At 40.4% G+C, this 17,122-nt stretch overlaps 1 protein-coding gene across 1 annotated transcript; it reads left to right on the top strand.

The window, feature by feature from the left end:
* Positions 1-7,027: 7,027 nt before the first annotated feature.
* YARS2 (tyrosyl-tRNA synthetase 2) lies at positions 7,028-13,360 on the top strand. Its single transcript, XM_061444879.1, has 5 exons — positions 7,028-7,857; positions 8,967-9,134; positions 11,929-12,084; positions 12,417-12,587; positions 13,063-13,360. Exons 1-5 carry the CDS (start codon positions 7,043-7,045, stop codon positions 13,220-13,222), a joined length of 1,470 nt encoding a protein of 489 aa, XP_061300863.1. The 5' UTR covers positions 7,028-7,042; the 3' UTR covers positions 13,223-13,360.
* The last annotated feature ends 3,762 nt before the right edge of the window (positions 13,361-17,122 follow it).

Below are 17,122 nucleotides of genomic sequence, written 5' to 3'. Positions count from 1 at the left end.
AGGATGTGGTCAGCAACATTTTTGGAGATTTTATCTTCTAATTTAGTTTTGTTTCAAACGTTTATTTCAAATCTTTCTCCCTTAGTAAGAGCATTGGTGCTTCAGCTTATACGTCATTAAGATTTCAAATTTCTACCTCAGTTATAACTTTATTTTTCTTTAAACCAAGCAAAAAGTATAAAGGATTTTGTGTATTCTCAAAATGTGTGGTGTTCTTAAAAACTTCTGTTACTTTTTACTGATTGTCTACTCTAAATAAAATTGTAAGTTACTTAAGAAAATTTCAATATTGATAACATTATTCTGTGGTAGGTGATCTGACTCTCTAACTGGCATAAACCCAGTGGCATGTGGAGAAGAGTCAAGCCCAATACCTCCACAGATTTGGATAGCAGGACTTGCAGTCATATGTAAGGCTGGAAGCAATTCACAGAAAAGGCGTGAAATAAGAAAACTATCACAAAGGATGCTGATTAGTCGTTTTGGGGGAAAAAATTATGACTTAGCAAAAGAGCAGAAACCATTAACCCCAGAAACTTGCTATGTTATTCCTCTGTCTTTTCAACTGTAACCAGTTATGGGGTTTAGCCACTTACAGACCGAAAGGGCGACATTTTTGTGTAATTCTGTCTTCTGCATATTCAGAAGTACTGTGGCAGAAATGGAATCTGCAGGGTACAGATATTTATAATGTATAGCTCCAAATGAAGGTTGGAACAAGCAGAACTAATTTAAGGGTAACTCAATTCAATTTACAGCAATTATGTGCCATTTATAAACAGATTCTGTTGTATTTATTACATCCTGCAAAAAGGGCTTTAAAGAAAAATACTTAGTAACATACTATACTCCTAAATTTAAACACCAGTAATACCAAAAGAAGCCAAATGAAATGGTAAAAAGGAGGAGGAAATGAATCTTAACCATACCTGCCACAAGTTGAATTTCACACTGTTTCCACTGGAATAAAAAGAAAACAAACAAAAAGGTATTTAAAGCATATGTGAACATTTACTTCATACATTCCACAATTTATCTGTTCATATCTGTCATTATATTTGTAACAGCTATTAATCAATCTAACACGAAGATTTCTTGGACCCCTGGACATATATGGGTCCTTGAAATCATTCTTGTCTGTTCCAGTTCTAATGCTTTTGTTCTCTACAGGGAGATAAAAGTCAACTACATAGCCTACTCTCCTCTAAACATTTATCCAGTTCATCAGTAGTTTTGTGTGTCCCAGTTCCCTCTTTTCCCAACTCAGACTGCTTTACTTCCATCAGATGTATCTTGAAAGTGAAGCAATATTTTTCTACATTATCTGCTTCCACTTCTGACATACCTTCTACCTGCTTAATTATTTTTATTTATCTTTTAGTAATACCACCCTGAGTCTAATCGTCAAGATTCAAACCTACCTCATGATAGTCAAAGTTTTTCTTTAAACCATCTAGAGGATCCTAAAACAAAAAAAGAGAAGCAAATAAACCAGGCACTCACAGAATCACTGAGGTTGGAAGCCACCTCTGGAGGTCTCCAGTCCAGAGACCTGAAGGCAGGGTGAACTACAGCAGATCTGTTGGGGTCATGTCCACTCAGGTTTTGAGTATCTCAGAGGATGGGGGCTCCACATTCTGTCTGGGCAACGTGTCCCAGGGCTCATCAGCCTCAAAGCAAAAAGGCTTTTTCTTACATTTCAGTGAAATTCCCTGTATTTCAAATTGCGCCCACTGCCTCCTGTCCAACCACTGAGAAGGCTCTGGCTCTGTCTTCTTTACTCCTTCCCATCAGGTATACACATGGATAAGATCCCACCTGAACTTTCTGTTCTCCTGGCTGGTCACTCTCAGCTCTCTCAGCCTCTCCTCATACAAGAAATGGTCTCATTACTTAATTGTCCTTAAGGCCTTTAGCAGGACTTGCAGTCATATGTCCTCATCTTTCTTGTACTGTAAAGGCCAGAACTGGACACAGCATTCCAACCATTACCTCACCTCAGGTAGCTGTCAATCCACCTCAGTGACCACTTATCTAGTTCATTCTTCACCAGTTTGTCTATTAGGATGCTGTGGGACATGCTGTTGCAGTTGTTAAATTCAAGATGAAAACCGTCTACTGCTCTATACTCATCCAGTGGGTCATCTCATCACAAAAGGATGTCAGATTAGTCACGTATATTTTCTCCTTCATAAAACCATGCTGACTACTTACAGTCACCTTATTGACAGGTCCCATGGTCTTGTGCATATTCAACTTCTTTAAATATTCCATAACCAGATTTTACTCTACTACCTTCATTGTTCCACATCTTCCCACCAGTCTCAGGGACATGGAATTCCTGAGGGCAAATCTTGCCAGCAAAAAACAAGGCAAAGAAAATTTTTAATACCTTGGCCATGGTTGTCTTTATAGGGGTAGAATTTAATCTAGAATATGGGAATTAACTGGATACTTGGGCCTGAACCAACACTGAGACATTGTCTTTCAGATAGATTTCTCCAAAGGTGTTCATAAATTATTTAAGTTACATCTGATTAAATCCTACTAAGCAATTGTTGGACTTCCCTGAAAGGAATAATACCCCTCTGCAAACTCAAAAAATACTTCTTCCTTCCACTGCAGATTCATCACAAGGGTGATATCCTGTGATGAATCTGAATATATGTTGTCTGGCACAGACCTGTGAACAGTAAAGCTGAACTCATCAGATGCTTCAAATATGTGAATGTGAGACTTACTTAGAAAGAAGAATGTTGCATTTACCCTGAGGGATAAAAAGTGTGTGCAATGTAGGACAGAGGTACGCCTTCATATTGGAGGTCTTAATGAAGAATACCACAGCTCCATTAGGTATCTGTGTTCCAAGTTCTTCAACCAAGACACATATCAAGGTCTCATCACCATAAGAGTTCAGACACAGCCAGATGCAAAATCAGAGTACATTCCAGAGCTCTGACATATAGCTTGAACAGAAAGATAGACGTCCCCAGTGCGAGGTCTTAAAATATATAACTTGTTCCTTTCCTGACTTTAGAAGTATAGTAGTGTAAAGATCTCCAATGCAGAAAGCAAACCATAAAATTCCAGCTGTATATGAGTATAAAGAATGAAACATTTTGTAGGTGATAACCTGGTATAATTCCTCTCCTACACAGAAGGGTAAGAACTGATGTATTTTTCTGTAAGTCAACTACTAATAAACTGACCACCCTTTCCTCAAACATGTGATTACACTATGACAATAAATAAATAAAATTACATAAGCATACATCTTCACTCTGTTTGGATGATTCTTTTACACAGTGAATTGTCTTGATTTTCATATCTTTCAAAAGGTTCTGACAGTCATGACAGGGAGGTTTGATGCAGTAAAGTATATCACTCTCTTCTATTTTGGACTTTGATCTGAAAAATATATGTATTTGCAAAATTAATTCATTTTCTGCAAAGCTAAAAATAATCTTTAAATTGGATTAATGGGTGAAGAACAGATGGAAAGGACAAAGAGAAAATCCATGATTACTCACTGACTTACTCACACTGCACACTGTTCACATCTATTGTAATAAAGAATGCCTGTGAAGTCACTCATTACCAGATTTGTAATAATAACCTGTACAGGAGAGCATTTGCTTCAGCATGGAGAACAACTTCCGATTTTGCAAGTTCAGTCCTTCGATTTTTTCTCCCTTTAGAGGGCAAGTTTGCATATAATATGCCGATGGGATATCCATTATACCCTGCCCCAAACTGCCAAAAAAAAAAAAAAAAAAGAAACAAATAGTAAAAATCTAACAGATCCTTCCAAACATTTTAATCACCGACTAATACAGCTTTAAAATCTAAATATATGCTTTCTATATATTTCTAGGTACATCTAACTTCTAAATTTTTACAGCTATTTATATAAGATTTTAATCACATTTAACACTTTGCCACAAGCATCTCGCCACCCCATTATGTTACCCCTTTCAACACAGTCATGATCTAATTTTGCTTTTGCACAGTGAGGTCATTGCTCTCTGTCAATTTCATCACCATCTTTTTGTCTCTCTACCTGTGCAAGAAATTTAGGATCCTCCTTTTTAATGGGCTTTACTGTGCCATTCCCAAAAGCAACGACAGCTCTGGCTAAATCACTGAAACTAGGTGCATCTCCAGGACCATCAGGAAGAGAAACTGAATCTAGTTCAGTACCCACAGGAAGGACAGAGGAAGGCCAACAACTGCCTCATAAAATGATTTACTACTTTAAGTCAGAGGTAAACACAAATACTCTTCATAATGTCCCTACATGTAGAAAACTGGACATCATTTATCCCCATCTTTCAAGCAGGAAAAGCAACCACATGACAGTGCCACTTTTCCCAGGCAATCCCCTTCCATTTCTATGATCCTGTGTTTCTATGATTCTATGATTTCATTACGGTATTCATGAACAATTAGGACATGACAGTATGCTTCAGCAGTATGACACAGGGAAATGAAAAAAAAATTGGTATTAATCAATTCTTAGGAATCCAGTATCTTTATGTAACATTATTAGATTTCCATGAAAACTTTAACAGCATGGCTTACTAGCAGTAACTTTCAAAACACAAGACTAGAATGGATAACCTCATCAGATTCACTCCACCGTAAAAGTGGCGATCACACAATAGATGTTTATGAATGTTTTGTTTGATGAATGACATAAGATGTTTTAAAGGCTAATTCTCAGTAAAATAAGCAGTAAAAATACTTCCTAGCAATGATACCCTGTTACATACCTCATCAGATGGGGCATGACACTCCGGAGACTCCTCCATAAGACGAGCTAGAAACATGCACAAATCTTTCTTTCCTAAGCGTATGTATGGATGACTCTCTGAACACGTCCAAATAAAGAGGTCATAATTAGTAGGCAAATTCAAATATGGTCAGGCTACAGAAAAAAACACTGTTGATTACTGCACTTTCACTAATATAGGAATGAAAGCAGAGTATTTCAATAAAGAATACAGAATTATTTCTTTTAATGTACTGCACATATAGATTACCTGTCAGAAAATAAGTGACACAGACAAAAGCTTGTGGTGGCATTGCCTAAGGAGCACACCACTTACTGCTAAGGAACACTTTGCTGGTTAACAGCCCTAAAGCAATACATACCATGACGCAAATTACAAAACCAATAAATACCACAGAAATTAGTACTGAAAGAAGAGCTCTGGGCTGCGATTAAACTCCTGCTGCTGCTCATTCCATGTACAAAGAAGTAGTCAAACTTAAGTTGTGATGTCCTGTTTTTGTATTATTTCTGAAGCTGAAGAGATGTTCCTGTTCCAGTTGTCTATATTGAGATGATTAACTGAAGCAAAGAGATACAAACCATCCTCCATGTCCTCAGCTCCAGAAGGTCTCATTTCCCAAGTTAAAAAAAGTCTTCCTTTTAACTTACTTTTGAAGCATAAGCACTGTAGTGAAGAGGATATACATGTATGTGGGTGTATATAAACATGTAAGTTATTTGTCTTTATTCACATTTAAAAAATAATAAACACCCCTCACCCCATATAAAAGCAAACAAAACATAAACTGTTATCTTGTATTGCCAATCCCCTTTCTTTTTGTCAGCACAATAAACCTTCAGGAAAACAAAACCAATTCATACCATCCCTGTGAAGCATACAACTACCAGTCCAATGACAGTTATGTCACAGCACCTGCCCCCATTCTTACAGAATACCACTAGCACAACCATTATTTCCCACTGACAGATACCTCAGCACTTCAGGATTTACCTCACTGATCCTTAATAGACTTTTCTGGGGTTGGTTTTTTTTTTTTTTTTTGCTTCTTCTGTTATTTTCCATCAAATGGAATAATTTCCATCATGCTTATCCCCAGTGTGGTATAACAGAATGATTTTGTACTTCACTTACCTGTGCACTTGTCAGCAGTTAAGTCTTCGATGCCAATAACTTTCAAGTGGTGAAACTACTGCTTTTATACTTCTCTCCTGTGAGTCATAGTCCTGTACACTCTCTGTTTCACTTTTGACATTGCCTTTGACCCACCCTGTCAATATTTTTATGGCATGCGGATATACAGTTTGCCAATACTTTCCCATGTAAACAATATACAAAGAAGGGCTGTCCGAGATTGGAAGGACTTGTTATAGTAAAGACTGAATGTCCCTAAACAATATTATTTTCCATTCTCAATCATGCTGTTCACACCGTTTTTCTTTAAACTACTCATGACTTTCTCCTACCACAGTGCTTTAGGGAAGCATCAAAGCGTACCAAGTGTAAAAATCTTTCTAGTATCTTTTACTACTGTCACTAAATCAAAGTAGACTCATTGTTTGGGTAAACTGAAACAGAAAGTTACTCAAAAGGAGGAATGAATGGTTCTGTAAAACATTAGCAAAGCAACACCGTGAACATTGCTCTCGAGCTGGGAGCTCCTGGAAGTGGCACGTAAGCGGTGCAAGTCCTCTTACGTGCCGCCATACCAGAAGAGATTTACTTCAACTAAAAGACAACTGGGAAGAACGAGGAAGTTTATGGGCAGGTAAAACACATTGTGAAGACAATGAACCCAATTTCATATTAAATCCCACCAAGACAACATTTTAAACACTTGGGTTTTTAAAGTGTACGAATTCTGGATTTTGTGAGTGCTGAAGCCACGCTGCTACCAATTTAAGCATTTGGTACCCATGCTGCTGGACTCCTCACTCGAGGCCAAAAGCCTGATTTCCAACACGTGTTTTAGCCTGAAAGCAGCTTAAAATCCCGTTATTTCGGGTTGACGGGTTGAAAAACAAACCATGAAAGAACCAGCCCATGCCGTTTCCGTTTATAACTTTAATATCCCGAAGGACAACCACTAGCACCGCACAGCCCACCACCACCCTCAGCGGCGACCCTTAGCGCCTTTCCCTGACAGAGTACTCCGTCACACACCCAGGGCCCGCCTCCCCGGGGCGGTGCAAGAACCTCCTCCCCTCAGGCGAGCTGGCTCCGCCCACTCCCAGCGGTCCCGGGGCAAGATGGCGGCGCCCACGGTACTACCGCAGCGATGGGGCCGGGCGGCGGGGCTGTGGGGCGGCCTGCGCCAGGCCTCGCAGCCGCTCTCCTTCCGTCTCCGGCGGCGAGCCCACGAGCAGCCGCGGCGGGCGCGGGGTGCCGGCGGGATGCTGGCGGCGCAGTGCGAGCGCGGGCTGTTCCAGGAGGTGTTCCCGGCGCAGAGCGCGGAGGAGCAGTTGCTGGAGCTGCTGGAGCCGGGCCGCCCGCCCCTTACTGCTTACTGCGGCTTCGACCCCACGGCCGACTCGCTGCACGTCGGGCACCTGCTGGCCGTCATGGGGCTGCTCCACTTCCAGCGCGCTGGGCACACCGCCATCGCCGTGGTGGGCGGGGCCACGGCGCGCCTCGGGGACCCCAGCGGCAGGGAGCGGGCGCGGGAGCCGCTGCCGGCGGAGCGGGTGCGTGCACACGCGCGGTCTCTGCGTGCCGGGCTGGAGCGGCTGTTCGAGAACCACCGGGAGCTGTTCTGGGCGGCGGCGGGCGGGAGGTCGCTGGGCCGCGCCGTGCTGCTGGACAACTCCTGCTGGCTCGACCGGGAGCCGCTGCTCGACTTCCTCGGCGGCGCCGGCGGTCGGCTCCGCATGGGCACGCTGCTGAGTCGGCAGAGCTGCCAGGCGCGGCTGCGAAGCCCCGACGGTATGAGCCTCGCCGAGTTCCTGTACCCCGCGCTGCAGGCCTACGACTTCCTGCACCTCCACCTGCACCACGGCTGCCGCGTCCAGCTGGGCGGCGCCGACCAGATGGGCAACATCATGTCCGGCTACGAGCTCGTCACCAAGTACGGCGGGGCCGGAGGGGCGGTGGGCGGGCAGCGCAGGGGAGGCGCCGGCATCCCGTCCTGCCTGGGGGGCGGTGACGGCAGGGACGGGGCACCGGGAGCCGCAGCTCCGTGCAGGGCGTCCGTCAGACGTCGTGTCACTGCAGGGTGAGGGCATCAGGTGTCCTAGCTCAGAGGCAGGGTCAGGGCATCCATCAGGTGTCCTGTGCAGCTCTGTGCAGTCATCTGCATCAGACACCCTAAACTGCACAGCTTCTTGTTGAAAATCCCTACAGCACGAGGAACAGAAGTTGCCGCTCCGAGAGCTGGCATTGCATAAAATGTGGGATATGAGAAGAATAATGAATTGTCCTGATGATAAGACTGGCACGTATGGACGTTTTGGCCACGGTTTTAAGACTTTTTCATGAAATGTTAATGATTTTTTTTAACCAAAAGGATGGGTTCTTTTATTAATTAATCAGAGAACCAAAATGAAGTATCCTAAAGCACGGGACAATATTGAGACAAGTCTTCTGCTAGCAAACAAATTCTAGTGCGGTCAGCAGTAGTGGATTGGTAAAGACAGTTGCATTTATTCTCAAAACCTGATGATGATGAGCTTTTGCTTATCCACCAAATTTGGTGTCTCAGAAAAATTGGCAGGAATACACAAGCAAATCATTGAGTATGGGTGACAATCAGAGACAATGTTTTTACTTTACCATATGCTGGACTATTACAAGACAGAGAATCAACACAAGAAAAGCCTTACAAGTGTCCCAACCACGCAGGCAGCCTCAATTAGTGCTTTGAGCAGAAAACGGAAGGTACAGCATATCTTAATTTGCTAGTGCTGTTGTTCATGGAATTACTTAAGTACATAAACTTCTTTGTTACACACAAAAGAATGTGTATTTTTAAATTCAAGGATTTGTTTGTTTTTTCTTCCTAAAGCAGTCTTCACCATATTCTGGCATTATTTGCCCCTCACACTTCATCTTATTTAACTGGTTTGTATCAAGGATAGAATCTCACAGGATGCTTGTATTTTAGTAATCTTTACCAAGAGGAGACTTTATTTTTGTAACAGTGTTTTTACAACATGCAGTTACTCTTCTCTTTCTCAGGATGACAGGGACAGATGTGTTTGGAATTACTGTACCTCTTATTACCAATACTACTGGAGATAAACTGGGAAAGACTGCCGGCAATGCAGTTTGGCTAAACAGAGATAAGACTTCTCCATTTGAGCTGTACCAGTTTTTTGTCAGACAACAAGATAATATAGTTGAAAAGTAAGTAGGTTTTTTTTTTTTGGTCATTGTTCCTAAAAGCTGTTCTTTGTAACTGTTTCATTTGGATATGTGAAACACAAGGTCCATGTAGAAGTAAATGTTAATTATAACTGTACATTCATTAAATAAACAGGCATGACTGGTTCTTAAGTATATAGGATAGTGGAACCTGTCTCTATATGCTAGCATATGCATCATAAAATGAGTGTGGATGAACAAGAAAGCACTTTCTTCTGCCAGTGGGGTGACTTTTACGAGGTATGTTCGTTTCAGTACTGTAACATCACAGTATCAGTGAAATCTCTCCTGCTGATTAATAAGTAGCTTCAGCTTAATAGATATTATCACAAGTTTTTACTTAGTACAAAGTATCCAGAAACACTACATTCAGATAGCAAGAAGCTAGATCGCTGGTTACAAACATGTAAAGTTCAGCTTCTAGAACCACATCACATGAAAGAGTGCGTATCCCTAATCAAATTTAAGTAGTGTCTTTTTAAGAAAAAGCCAATAAATTCATATTTATGATTATATTAGCTAAGTCAGTGATCTCTAGACTTTTTTGATCATGTGCCCCTATCAGTAAAATAATTTTGAGCATTCACTCTCAGTACATGTATGTTTGTTTATTTATAGATTATATAAATGTACTGCTGAAGCTGTAATATTTTCTTCCTGCACCCTATTTGATCATCTTGCATACCTTCTGGGGTGCTGGCACCCTGCTTTGAAGATCACTGATCTAGATAAAAACATGCCCGGGAGACAGTCAGACTGTGGTTGTAGTTCAGGTAAAAAGGGGAAAACATTATACCATTCTAAGTCCACAGCAGGGAGTATACAGGGTAGTGTACAAGGAATTCGTAAGGTAGAGGTTTTCTGGGATCAGTTTAAAGACATTGAAAGTACAAAATAAGGGAGAGGAGAACAGAATGGACAGCCAGTAGGAGTCAGCATCCTAGGCTACAGTTTGGTAGGATCATAGAATAGTAGAATGGTTTGGGTTGGAAAGGATCTTAAGATCATATAGTTCCAGTCCCCCCTGCCATGGGCAGGGATGCCTCACCCTAGACTCTGTCACCCAAGGATCTGTCTAGCCTGGTCTTGAACACTGCCAGGGATAGAGCATTCACCACTTCTTTGGGGAACCTGTTCCAATGTCTCACCACCCTCACAGTAAAGAACTTCTTCCTTAAACAGGGGAAGTTCAGATTAGATACAAGTTTAAGCCCATTACCCCTTGTCCCATCGCTACAGTCCCTGATGAAGAGTCCTAGTAGTGTGACTGTGGTAAAAATGTCATGCAGTTTTGCCCACTTGTGGAGAAGCTTAACATCTTTTTCTGTCCATGTACCATAACTCATACAAGCATTAATTAAAAACATTTAGATGGTGGGAGGAGTGCTTGTTACATAGATGACCAGGAGTACTAACATGGTGGAACCCTAAGGCTGTTTGATAGCTTGCATGGAAATTTTAGTGGATCTTTTTAAAAATTGCAGATAGGAACAATTTGCATCATCCTGACTCAATGTTTGACAGTTTCATTGAAGTTAACTGTTCAGCTTCCCCATTTCAGAATGTGGAAGCGAAGATTTCTGCTTACAATTATAATGGCAAGTGAATTGATCTGTAAAGAAGATGAGACTAATACACCAAAACTTTGGAAGGACATCCAACTACTGCTTAAAGCAGTAGAATGTAAAAAGACAAAATTCTGAATTGTCATTACTTAAGGCAGAGCAACTCCAGTGAGCTAAACATGGTCTTCTCGTGTTTCTGAATCCAAGTCAACCACACATAACTCGCATTCTTACTGCCAAAGAATGTGTAAAAATATTTAAATCATGTAAGAACACAAAAGGGTAGGGAAAATGTGAGGAAATACCATTTTACCATTAGAGTTTCCTTCACTGATGGCTGGCCTCCATGCTGGTGTGCCAGGGACATGGCTGAAAGTAAAAAGCAAATAGCTTTATTCAGGGCATTACATAAACTTTAATAAGTTGCTATATGCTCCCTTTTAAATCTGCTTTTAACTTCAGTATCATCACTGTCAAATCAGTGTCTTCATAAACTTCAGACAGGTTTCATATTGTGACGTGTCTCGTAACTCAGTTACCTTTCCTAAAGGTTTATTGGCTAGTATTTCTGACTTTCTGCATCCATATCACTTTTCAGTGCTTGAAAAGAAGGGTGTGTGGGTATTTAATGTTACAATATTTCACGTGTTCAGACTCTGTACCAGTACATTTTTTAATACACAGCATTTCATGGTACTGCAAGGCCATTAAAATGAACTTTGTAGTGAAGAGTATGGTTAGGTACACACCTTTAAATTCTTGATTACCGTAAATAATCTTCCTGCTGAGATACTTGCAATACATCACATACTTCTGTCCCACAGGCTGCGTGTGGTATTTTGCATTAGTGTATTTTGTAACTACTAAGAATATAATCTAAAGCCTTGTTAGTCGACACACAATTGCGGTAAGTCCTGTAAACATTTCAAGAGAAAACCAAGTTGTTGATTGCATTATAAGCTTCATAAAAGCATCTCACACTGTCTTATGTCTGAAGACAATCTTAGGCAGAATATTAAACTAAACGTGAGCTATGCTGGTAAGCGAAAGCATGTGAGCAAAATCAAAGAGTTGTTTGAAAAGACAGAACATCTGTAATACAGTTTTCTTAAATTGACTAAGAATCATTTTAAATGAAGCTTGAATGACAAAGGCTGGAAATGTTTTAATTATGGCTATATAGACAAAATATTTTTTTTCCCTGCACATAGATACCTGAAACTCTTCACCTTCATTCCTCTTGAGGAGATTGACCACATTATGGAAATGCATGCTAAAGAACCTGAAAAATGGGGCCCTCAGAAACGACTTGCTGCAGAAGTTACAAAGCTGGTTCATGGTAGAGAAGGGCTAGAATCTGCTAAGAGGTGAAGTTCGATTTGTCAAGCAGTTTTCTTTCAGATGTTCATTGGTAATTATCCATAGCTTTTCAAGGACTATTTTCATGTAGCTAGTTGTTGCTCAGCTGGTAGAAGAAAAAAATGTAATAATTCTGTAGACTTAAAAATACAGTAACATTATTTAAAAAAATTGCAGAGCAGCAGATGATTACAACCAAAACAAAAGGGGTGTACTTTAAGTACCTCTTTGACTGTGTGGACCCTCACAGCAAGTTGGGGAAAGGAATCTGATGAGCTGAATAGCTCTTTGTGTGAAGATAAGACTAGCCCTGTATTTTGAATGATCTTTATTTTCACAGGTGCACTAAAGCCCTTTATCACAGCAGTGTGGAGGCATTGGAAGCTATGTCTGACCAAGAGTTGCAGGAACTTTTTAAACAAGCTCCTTCAGCTGAATTGATGCTTGAACCTGGAATGAATGTTCTTGACCTGTGTCGCAAAGCAAATGCCATTGCAGATGGACCTAGTGGGTAAGTTATCACCTGTGCTCTCTGGCAATACCTCACTTGAACAGGTTAATAGTGGTATGCTTTCAGCAGTTAAATGAAAGATGAGGACAGCCAAGTCAGGTAGAAACAGGCTAACAATCTTACATACCAGCATTAAAAAGAGGGGAGCAAGTAGCCTTATTCCATTTTGAAGTGAAAGTAGGATAATGCAGCCTTATGTATCTTAGCTGTAAAATCTACACCTGATGAAGGGAGAGTCTAGGGTAACAGCCTGCTTCCTTATACCTCTCAGGAAGAGTGAGAGTTGTAAAGACTAAGGTTAATTTCAGTCACTCTTGACCTGGACTGAATGGAAGTCCAAGATAATTAATATTTACTTAGTTATGGATCAAACGAAAAAGCTCTTAGCTGAACTTTCAGTACCTAACAATAGTTTAAAATTTGCTTGTTACAGTTGATCTTGCAATTACCACTTTCCCTGTTTGGATTTTTTTAGGTACCAGAAAATTACACATGGTGGAGTTTCAATAAACGGGATTCGCGTAACTGATCCTGAGACTGTTCTTATTCTTGGACAGCATATTCTCAAGAATGGAGTATCGTTGCTTAGGATTGGAAAGAAAAATTACTACATTATAAGATGGCTGAAGTTGTGACAACAGAATAATGACCGATCATTTCAACTCTGTTGCTTGAAGATGTTTCTATATGGTGCATTAGTGCACAGCTCACAAATTGCCTGATACCATAGTTTCATTTTCAGAATACATCAACAGAGTTCCAATAAAGGCAGCTAATTTTAGATACTCTGCCGTACTCAGAGTACTGTTTGCAAGAGGATAGGCACAAGATGAAAAGATTAATCTCAAAGCCCACAGATGAAGATGCCCTTCCTGTCCTTTAACAACCTTTTGTGTTGTAGAACAGTGGCCAGGGACTCTACAGCATAATACACAGCAAGATGAGCAAAAGTATATTCTCAAAACCAGTACTTCTTACGGAGGATGTATGCTGCTGTCCAAGTTTGACTTCACCCTAGCAGAGAAATCCACATAAGTGGGTAAGGACAAGCAATCTACAAGCAGTGTTCTTTTCTGAACAAGTTTGGTTTTGAAGGAAGCTGCAGGATATTCACAATAAATGAGCAGAATGATTTAAGACCCATTATGTAATGCCTTATTGGTTATGTACGGGGGGACACTGTACAAAAGCTTTTTAGCCCTAATGTGGTAAAATGCAGAGCGAATTCACTTTTTGAACTACAAGAGACTATAAAGCCTTTCAAAATTTAAATCAACCTGATGAATCCCTCTGTGTGTTCTGTGTGCTTAGTGTGACTTTACAAAGTGGGTAACACTCATTCTGCTTCTTCAGTCCTGTGAATTACCAGGATGCATCTGTGCTATCTAGAATCTTTGTCAAAGCTATGCCTTGGTACTAGTTTGGTGAGCTTTACGGTTGGTTGCAAGATAATCTATTATACTAAAAGATTTGAAGCATGTATATGAAAGCTGTTCAGTTTTAGCTGTCTAGGAGTTGTGGGTGAACAGGAAAACAAGGGTATCTGGACTAGGAAATGTGAGGGAAGCTATAGTGCTTTTGCAATTAAAATAAGTCAGACCTTTCAGATAAGGCAGTGTGCAAAAGCTGCACTTTTTGTCTCATGAAAGAGCCAAAAGCAATCCTACTGCTTATGGCCTAGCCAACATTCAGAATTGTAGCTTCCTCATTTTTGTGTTAAGACAGCGTGAGACTGTACTTCCAAGAGTTCACAGAATAGCAACATCTACACTTCAAGGTAGAATTGCTCCAAAACACCCCCCAACACACTCCCCATGCCCCTGTTTCTGTTACCTGCCACTACAGGTGCTTACACACCTGGAATGAAATAAGCATGGAGTACCATGTCTTGCTAAATTCCCTTCCACTGGTGGGAGTTTGGTATTGGTTTCTTCAGGCAATACAGGTGCCATAATAGTTGGAAGCAGGTCACCTGAACAACACAGCCCAGATGTAGTTACCCAATATTATTTGGTAACTACAAGCCCATACTTGAATTGCACAGGACTGGTTAACTGACTGCTAGAATACAGTAATGTAGCCAGCTGGCTTAGAGTGTTTTTATTAAGGGACCCTCTCTGCCCCAGCACAAACCCTCAGTCTGATTTATTAAGTGATTGATGGCTTTGTGTATTGACTGCAGTGTTGTTTTCAAGGTTTAGGGTAATCCTTGCTCTTGGCCAAGAAGAATCATTTCCTGGTCCATGAACTCCTAGACAATGCTGTCTCACAGTCACAAGGGGAAAGGCCTTAATCTTGCACACCTGAATGTTGTCACTCAGCGTAAGAGCTGGTGATGAGTAAGTCATACTATTTCAGCTGGTTTGAAAAGAATGGGGAAATTAGAATACCGACATTCTATAATTGGGTGGGAAGTTTCTGTTGTTTTTTTAGGTAGGTTTGATTTTGTGGGTTGTCTGTTGGTTTTTTTGGTTGGCTTTTTTTTTTTTTTACTTGATCAACTTGATGTTGGCTTTATTTGCATTGTTACTCAAGATTTCAATAGTAATAAATTATATAGTGGCTTCCTGCTTATACATCAGTTTCTTCAGATTATTAAACTGTAATATAGTAGTACTTTCAGTAGCTTACCACATGGCGTTATTAATGTCAGTTTCTAGATCCCACTTACCTGCTTGATAGTGAGGTACCTCTATCTAATCACTGTTATATAAAGAAAATGAAAAATAGTTGAGTTATTCATACCTTAAAAAAAGGTAGCTCAGTTTGTGTTGCTTGTGACTTTCTCTTAAGCTGCAGTAATAATCAGAACTATTCTAGAAAAAACATGGAGGAAAAAAAAAAAAAAAAAAAAAAAATCACACCAAAAGGTAGAAGAGGATGAGTTAAGGTCATCCCCTTCATAGAGCAGCCTTGTTCCTTAAATGGCAGAAGCATTATAGCAATACAGAAATATGCACCTGGGAACAAAATATATTGGTACACACCCACATTAGTCTCCAGAGAAATACAAATCAGATTTGACAGCTACTTTCTGGATGCAGGAAATAAATTCCTAGTAGGGTAAATGTGTTTTGTGTGAGTTGTCTCCTGCCTTTCTTCTTTCATCTCTAAATAGTGCAGATACATGTATATCACCAAATTTCAGCTTTTTTTTTAAAAAGTATTAGTGCCCACTTTGATGACGCATTAAAAGGATTTTATTTCTTTTTACAAATACAAAAGAGAATTAAATTCTTTGCATACAAGATTTTTAATAAGATCCACAAACTCCAAACAATTTAGCCCGTGCCTCCTCTTGACCAACTCTTAGCAATCCAAACCCTTCCCTGGCTTTCCAAAGAAACAGCCTGATACAACCACTACTCTTTACAACTGTACAGGGTCATCAGAACAGAACACTTAGGCCAACAACCAAGGATGACCAAAAAGTCCCAGTATTCTTTCTTAGCCTGGTCTCATTTCACGTATACTCCAAAGCAGGCCTGTTCAGGTAATTGGAGACATAGATGGTTCAAATGTAAACCAGTAGTAAAGTATTTAACATGCCTACAAATATGTGATTTGGAAGTAGAAGAAGTCATTATTTAGGCCAGGTACTACTAATAAAAACCAAACAAAACAACATCTGTGCAGTACCTGGGGATAACAAAACCTGGAGGACTTGAATTTAACATTCTTGTGGCAGCTAGCAAGGACGAGGTAAGCGATGAGAGGGTGTGCAGCAAAGGAGCTATGAGAGCATGAAAGCACCTTCACCACTTTAAGTGTTACAGGGCATAAAACAGTACTCAGGTGGTCTATGCTGTTGTAAACTTCAAAGAATCATCCAGCTCTCACCTCAAAGCAGAGTTCTTGGCAACAAGATAAAAAGCACATGCTTTTGAGATCTTTAGTATCTACAGAAAGCACTAGCTAGCAGTTGCTCTCATAGCTGAACCATTTAACAAAAAAGCAAAACCCCAACAAAACCAAACCCCAAAATCCCAAGATAATTCAATTCAGGTTACCAAGAGGGGCAAAGCAGGATGACAAGTTGTTTACCTGCTTGTATTCCATAAAACAGGGACCTGAGTTTACAATATCCAGTCTGGCATCTTTCAAAGTCAGTCCTCCATAGAGTAAAGGCAAGTTTTATGTAGGTTTTGTTAAGCAAGTTTGAAGCAGCACACAGCCACTCGGTCTTACCCATCTATTCCACTAAGTGAAATCTGAACTGACTACTGAAAACCCCCAAGTAATTTATTGTCAAATTCTGTTCATAGAGGGATGCTAAGTTTTAGTTACAGTAATACCACACACAGGTCAGGTATTAATGTCAGACATTTACTTATCTAAACTTAGCCACAGTGGCTTTTCTCCCCCATGATTGTGTGTTTCACTGGACAGCAAGTTATTTTAAGCTAGCTAAAATTTGTGCATTGATGACAAGAGTATTTCAAGTTTAAACTAAGTAAGGTGGACTGGCAAACATTTGTAAAACATCAGTCTAATCTGGGATTTTTTCAACCACTGCCTTCATTACGTTTTTGGGA

This window comes from Pezoporus flaviventris, unplaced genomic scaffold (genome assembly GCF_033815535.1).
Source record: "Pezoporus flaviventris isolate CSIRO_AGI_PZ_B2104156 unplaced genomic scaffold, CSIRO_AGI_Pfla_v1 ptg000002l, whole genome shotgun sequence".
NCBI classification, from domain to species: domain Eukaryota; kingdom Metazoa; phylum Chordata; class Aves; order Psittaciformes; family Psittacidae; genus Pezoporus; species Pezoporus flaviventris.
The sequence above is the reverse complement of the archived record's forward strand: the minus strand, read 5'-3'. Positions and strand labels throughout refer to the sequence as shown.

Bases quoted from the DNA above. Each gene is read 5' to 3' on its own strand.
- YARS2 (XM_061444879.1), top strand. From the start codon at position 7,043: ATGGCGGCGCCCACGGTACTACCGCAGCGATGGGGCCGGGCGGCGGGG. The intron at 9,135-11,928 runs GTAAGTAGGTTT...CCCTGCACATAG, and splicing joins CAAGATAATATAGTTGAAAA to ATACCTGAAACTCTTCACCT. The intron at 12,588-13,062 runs GTAAGTTATCAC...GGATTTTTTTAG, and splicing joins ATTGCAGATGGACCTAGTGG to GTACCAGAAAATTACACATG.